Source organism: Urtica dioica, chromosome 7 (assembly GCF_054948205.1).
Source record: "Urtica dioica subsp. dioica isolate 48M chromosome 7, U.dioica_male_clone48M_v1_H2, whole genome shotgun sequence".
Classification (NCBI taxonomy): Eukaryota; Viridiplantae; Streptophyta; class Magnoliopsida; order Rosales; family Urticaceae; genus Urtica; species Urtica dioica.
Genome location: NC_142762.1, coordinates 36,436,294 through 36,443,456, shown reverse-complemented (window position 1 = coordinate 36,443,456; position 7,163 = coordinate 36,436,294). Strand labels below are relative to the sequence as shown.

General features: G+C 43.0%; 1 protein-coding gene across 1 annotated transcript; it reads right to left on the bottom strand.

Moving 5' to 3' along the window:
• Positions 1-5,495: 5,495 nt before the first annotated feature.
• On the bottom strand, positions 5,496-5,867 carry LOC149391183 (uncharacterized). The gene is made up of 2 exons (XM_089619950.1): positions 5,716-5,867; positions 5,496-5,646 (listed from the first exon to the last, which is right to left on the bottom strand). The coding sequence occupies exons 1-2, from the start codon at positions 5,865-5,867 to the stop codon at positions 5,496-5,498; spliced, it is 303 nt and encodes a 100-aa protein (XP_089476076.1).
• Between the last annotated feature and the right edge of the window lie 1,296 nt (positions 5,868-7,163).

The following is a 7,163-nucleotide window of genomic DNA, read 5'->3' as shown; positions in this document are numbered from 1 at the left end:
AGAATTCATATTAAATAAAATTGATGTTCAACAATAATTTAGAGCAATAAAATAAATAAAAGAAAAGAAGAAAGAAGAACGAATGAATTCGGAGAAGGAGAACTCGTCGGGTTGTCAATTCCGTTGAAGAACGTATTTTTCCTCTTTCAAAAGCTCTCAAGAACAACCAAACAATAAAAAAGAAACTAAAACAAAAGGAAAGATATGTTTTTAAGAGCTTAGAGTCTCATATATAGGTCAAGGGGTGATTTTCGGAGCATATTGGGCCTTTGGAATGGTTTAATTCGCCCAAAAACATCAAAAACGGAAAGTAAGTCCGTCAAAACCCGAAGGAGGGCGCGGCGCGCGGTCTGAAATCCAGGTTATGCGCGGAGCATATATAAGACTCTGTGTATTTTCATGATTTGCGCTCCCGTATGCGCGGCGCGCTATCGTCTATGCGCGGCGCGCGATGAAGGGTGCGCGGCACACGTGGTCGCCAATTTTCTTACTTGTGCTTTTTTACTCTATTTCGACCGTTTTGTCTCCAAATCCCGTCCTCTTTCCACAAAATTAATTGTAGACGCTCTATTACTCCTCTGAACCTGAAACTACTCTAAAACCTACTAAAAACCATTAAAATACTTGAGGACTCGTCGGCTTTTGGTTCGGGAAATAGGAGTTTTACGCGTGATTAACGCACCTAACTTGTTGCGATATTTTTTATAACTAGCACGCAAGCGGACGTATCGAACAAGTAATAGTGTTACGTAAGTAACGGATATCGATCCCACAGAGACTAGTTACTATAGCGATTTTCTAAAACTTGATGCTAATTAATTCCAAGTAAAATTAAGAAGATGGTTGTAACAAAAGCAATAATAAAACTAAAGCAGAGAGTTAAATACGAGTTTTGCAAGAAGAGAAAGTAGGGGTCACGATTTCACCGGAACTAACTAGGACGGGGGTTTCGGGCTCGAACAACAAAATCTACTCCTATGGATGCTAATCTCACTCTATCAAAATTATTCACTAGCCTCTCTCGAGTGTTCTAGCAAACCTATGCAATTGACGGATTATTATCCTCTCGGCATCTAATCCTATTAAAACAATCACACGCAATGAAACAAGAGTTCAAACGATTACATAAATTGCCTAGATTTTCTAACCTAGGATCAACTATGATGACATGAACAAAAGCACGATTAATTACTCTCTCTCGAGTAGCTAAACAATAACAATTCTAATGGTGATCAAGCACTAGAAAGCATAATGAACAATTCACATCAAGCAATCCATAATAAGGAAGCAAACAATAATTATCTAACCCTAACGATGCCTCCCAACCATTATCAATCCCGGCTACATCGCAACCCCATAAGAAGCTTAGCCTCTAATGGTATTCATAATCAACGCTAAACACAAAAGAATAATTAAAAGCACTAAAATAAAGATTGAAACCAAAACATAATTCATATTAAATAAAATTGATGTTCAACAATAATTTAGAGCAATAAAATAAATAAAAGAAAAGAAGAAAGAAGAACGAATGAATTCGGAGAAGGAGAACTCGTCGGGTTGTCAATTCCGTTGAAGAACGCATTTTTCCTCTTTCAAAAGCTCTCAAGAACAACCAAACAATAAAAAAGAAACTAAAACAAAAGGAAAGATATGTTTTTCAGAGCTTAGAGTCTCATATATAGGTCAAGGGGTGATTTTCGGAGCATATTGGGCCTTTGGAATGGTTTAATTCGCCCAAAAACATCAAAAACGGAAAGTAAGTCCGTCAAAACCCGAAGGAGGGTGCGGCGCGCGGTCTGAAATCCAGGTTATGCGCGGAGCGCGCATAAGACTCTGTGTATTTTCATGATTTGCGCTCCTGTATGCGCGGCGCGCTATCGTCTATGCGCGGCGCGCGGTCTCGAATCCTGTCATCGCGCGGCGCGCGATGGAGGGTGCGCGGCGCGCGTGGTCGCCAATTTTCTTACTTGTGCTTTTTTACTCTATTTCGACCGTTTTGTCTCCAAATCCCGTCCTCTTTCCACGAAATTGATTGTAGACGCTCTATTACTCCTCTGAACCCGAAACTACTCTAAAACCTACTAAAAACCATTAAAATACTTGAGGACTCGTCGGCTTTTGGTTCGGGAAATATGAGTTTTACGCGTGATTAATGCACCTATCAAATCCCCCCAAACTTAAACCGTTGCTTGTCCTCAAGCAACACAAAAGACTAGACAATAACATAAACACACCAAAGAAGTTACACTAAAAACTTGTGGTGATCACAAAATTTAGCAACAATGTCAAGTGTTAGTTACATACCTCAACCTACAAAAATTTCCGAATCCAAGTCAATCATCATATGAAACCAAGAAAAAAAATAATTAGACTGACTAAATGGCCTTTTTGTAACTCGTTCTCGATCAAAATCTCCCGTGTGTGAAATATGTCCCGAAAGAGTGAATGGTCAACTCAATATGTTCGTTCACGTCTTCTAATGTCAAATGCTCAAATAATAATGAGATGAATGTGAATCGAACACCATAATGCTTTTTGCCGCTCACTCTCCACTAATGCAAGACACTTACCAAGGAAATCAATATGGCTTTGTCGGCTTGTAATGTTAGGCTAGGGTCAACGGTAGGATATGGTCAAAATGTGGCTAAAACGTCAACCTAGCGACTCAATCTCTCCAACTCACCAACTTTCACATGATATTTGTTACTCACCCATTCCCACGTTCATGGTATAACATTTCACCTTTCGCGAACGTTTTCTTTCCTAAGCCTTTACTTCCCAACGTTTTCCCCCCCAAACTTTGACTATGCAATGTCTAGTCTCTAAAACTAATGTCACAGAATACCACGCCAAAGACTAATACAAACAAATAATAAAACGCATAAATTAAACACTCTTTTTTTTTGTAGTATTTTCTTTTTCTCTTTTTTTTTTCTTTTCTTTTTTTTTTCCTTTTTTTTTCTTTTTTGATACAAAACAATAAAAATAAACACGAACAATCATCGGCGTGGTGTCTAATGAACTATAAAACACGTAGAGACTAGTCGAAAAACATGTCACAAAATCGAAAGAATTCACTCAAGAGTCGCTAAGTTAACGGGGTTCTTTGTGGGATTTCAACAAATATGGGCTTGGCTTTTTCTGACTAAGTAACGAGAAAGGATTAATCGTTCGGCTTTTTCTGAAAGGGTGCTCAAGGAAGTATTACGGGTTGGCTTTTTGGCTCTGATCGGTCCAACTGAAGGCCTATGTCATTTTTCCTACGTTCGTGTCATGTCATTTCGCCTCGATGAGGGCTAGAGCGGTTCTTAGTGTTCGTGAGCTAAAAGACATTTAAAGATGTGATCGAACCTCTAAGGACTACTCAAACCCCGGGACGACGTGTGTGCATAAGTGGGAAAAATCAACCAAAATTGCGTTACTCAAACCACTAGTCAATCACGATGAAGCACAAAAAGTTTTAAATTGACTCAAACTCGGATTTCTTCGAAAATACATGGTATCATTGGCAAATAACGAGAGAAAACACTTTAATACTATCACTTATAAGCAATCACCAAACAAAATTAAGAAAATAAAAATTAAATAAAAACAACCTAATCTAACAGAAATCCCCCACAAAGTAGTTCATCCCCCCCAAAGTAGTTCATCCCCCCCAAAGTTAATCTCTACATTGTCCTCAATGTAGATCCATAAAAACACGGGAGACAAAGAACTTACCTCACGGGGGTGGTAGAACTCCCCTACTCGTCGCCGCCGCGCTCGGGCGGCGGTGGATCTTCTTCTACGTGCTCTTTCTTCATCCATACCTCTTTGAATGGTTTCGGCCAACGTCCTCGCCATGGCTTGAATGGAGACTTCGGCTTTGCACCCTTGCTCGCACTTTTTGTTGATTCTTCTTTAGGAGCCCGTGGCGGAGGCGGGGGTGGTGGAGTGGCGACTTCGTATGTCTCGATGACGTAGATCTCTTCTTTTTCCTTCTTGCGCTTTCGGGTTTTGCAGGTCCCGAACGTCTCCTCCTTGTTCTTCATGCGCATCATCAGCTCGCCTCTTTGCACGTCTATGCGAACACCGCAAGTGGCTAAAAACGCCCTTCCAAAGAGAATGGAGATATCGCGATCCTCGTCCATGTCGATGACGTAGAAATCGGCCGGAAAAGTGAATTTTCCGAACTTAACGAGGAGATCTTCCACGAAGCCGCGCGGATGCCTTACGGTCCGATCTGCCAGTTGGAGAGTGGTGCGCGTGGGCTTTAGTTCACCCACCCCGAGTTTGGTGAAGACGGCCGACGGCATGAGGTTGATGCCCGAACCTAGATCACACAAAGCATTCTTGATGAAGACGTCTCTAATAGTGCACAACAATGTGAACTTGCCCGGATCTTCTAATTTTGGCGGCAGCTCTTGTTTTAGAAGTGCGCTACACTCGGCGGAAAGCGCCACCGCTAGCCGTTGCGGGAACGGAAGTGGCGTCTCATAGATGCGGACCGTCGAGTGCGGCTTAGGGGCTTTGGTGACCGGAGCAGCCTCTTCTTCTTCTTTCTTCGGACTCTCGGTGGCTGCAACGTGTTGATGAGAAATGGCATTGCAGTGCTCCCTTGGATTCACTTCAGGGGTGCTTGGAAGTGTGCCTTGGGGTCGTGTATGGATGGTGGTTGTGAGTTGCCCCACCTGCGTCTCGAGATTTCGGATCTGAGCCGATTGGTTCGAGAGTGCCGTCTTCGTTTCGTTCATGAAATCGGTGGTGGTATTCACGAAGGCACTCGTCGACGTGGCCAAATTAGCTACGAGCTCCTCCAGATTGGTCTCGTTCTTGTAAGCTCGCAATGGTGGGGCTTAATATGACGGTGGTCGGGGCTGATTCTGATGCGCTCGAGGCTGAGCTTGCGGTGCGGGTTGCATCGACATGTTATTCTGGGGACCGCACCATCCGCCATTCTGATAAGTGCTCATTGGGCCTTGATTGTAGGGCGGCCGATTGTTGATGAAGCTTGCTTGTTGGCCCTTGTTCCCTTGCGCGCACTCATCGCTAGAATGAGGGTCGGCACACCAGAAGCACGACTCGGGGGCGGGGGCTTGGATAGCATGAACTGTAGCTTTCTGCTCGTGGAGCGTTTTGGTGAGGTCGGCCACCTGTGCTGCGAGAGCTTTCATCAATACCATCTCGGGCGTGACCGGCTTGCGCTTCTGAATTCTTCGCTCGGAAGGACATTGGTCGTTGTTGTACGCGAGCTCCTCGAGGATGGCATGAGCTTCTTCCTCGGTCTTTTGGAAGAAGGATCCCCCTGCGGCGGTGTTGACGAGGGTGCACGATGAAGGAGAAAGGCCGCCGTAGAAGATTTGCACCATCATCCACCCTTGGATGCCATGGTTAGGACACTTCCGCTGCAGCTCCTTGAAGCGTCCCCAAGCTTCAAATAAAGACTCACCCTCGAACTGGGAGAACGAATGGATCTCGTTGCGTCTCTTGTGCATCTTCTCGAACGGGAAGAACTTTTAGATGAATTTGACGCGCAGGTCGGCCCACGAGGTGATGGAGCCCGGCGGGAGGGAGTTGAGCCACGTCTTGGCTCGGTCCCGTAGTGAAAACGGGAAGAGGCGGAGGCGGATGGCTTCGTCGGACACATTGTGGAGCTTGAACGTGTTGCTGATCTCGACGAAGTTGGTGAGATGGTCTTGCGGGTCTTCGGCCGGTGATCCCAAAAATTGGGATTGCTGCACCATATGGATCACGCCGGTCTTGATTTCGAAATTCTGATTACCCGCAAGTACCGGAAGAACAATGGCCGATAGTGTGACATCGGTCGGCGGCAGCCCGTATTGGAACAGGGTCTTGGGCTCCTCGGCGTTGTTCCTGTTCTCTTCCATTGCTCGTTCCTTTGATTCTTTTCGATTTTTTCTGCAAAATTTTTCGATCTCAGGGTTGATTGGAACTAGAGCTGATGACCCGTCTTTTCGCATACACCTTCAAAAGCAAGAAAGTGACACAAAAAGTTAGAAAACAAAAATTAAGAAATTAAATAGCAAGAGCAAGCAAATCCGATCGCTATTGTAGACTAGTCCCCGGCAACGGTGCCAAAAACTTGTTGCGATATTTTTTATAACTAGCACGCAAGCGGACGTATCGAACAAGTAATAGTGTTACGTAAGTAACGGATATCGATCCCACAGAGACTAGTTACTATAGCGATTTTCTAAAACTTGATGCTAATTAATTCCAAGTAAAATTAAGAAGATGGTTGTAACAAAAGCAATAATAAAACTAAAGCAGAGAGTTAAATACGAGTTTTGCAAGAAGAGAAAGTAGGGGTCATGATTTCACCGGAACTAAGTAGGACGGGGGTTTCGGGATCGAACAACAAAATCTACTCCTATGGATGCTAATCTCACTCTATCAAAATTATTCACTAGCCTCTCTCGAGTGTTCTAGCAAACCTATGCAATTGACGGATTATTATCCTCTCGGCATCTAATCCTATTAAAACAATCACACGCAATGAAACAAGAGTTCAAACGATTACATAAATTGCCTAGATTTTCTAACCTAGGATCAACTATGATGACATGAACAAAAGCACGATTATTTACTCTCTCTCGAGTAGCTAAACAATCCTAGATAACAATTCTAATGGTGATCAAGCACTAGAAAGCATAATGAACAATTCACATCAAGCAATCCATAATAAGGAAGCAAACAATAATTATCTAACCCTAACGAGCCCCCCAACCATTATCAATCCCGGCTACATCGCAACCCCATAAGAAGCATAACCTCTAATGGTATTCATAATCAACGCTAAACACAACAGAATAATTAAAAGCACTAAAATAAAGATTGAAACCAAAACAGAATTCATATTAAATAAAATTGATGTTCAACAATAATTTAGAGCAATAAAATAAATAAAAGAAAAGAAGAAAGAAGAACGAATGAATTCGGAGAAGGAGAACTCGTCGGGTTGTCAATTCCGTTGAAGAACGCCTTTTTTCTCTTTCAAAAGCTCTCAAGAACAACCAAACAATAAAAAAGAAACTAAAACAAAAGGAAAGATATGTTTTTCAGAGCTTAGAGTCTCATATATAGGTCAAGGGGTGATTTTCGGAGCATATTGGGCCTTTGGAATGGTTTAATTCGCCCAAAAACATCAAAAACGGAAAGTAAGT

What these genes read in the sequence shown, in the direction of transcription:
- LOC149391183 (XM_089619950.1), bottom strand. Translation starts at nt 5,867, where the DNA reads ATGGAAGAGAACAGGAACAACGCCGAGGAGCCCAAGACCCTGTTCCAA. An exon ending in GGCGTGATCCATATGGTGCA is followed by an intron (nt 5,647 to 5,715) that starts GCAATCCCAATT and finishes CGTCGAGATCAG; the next exon opens with CAACACGTTCAAGCTCCACA.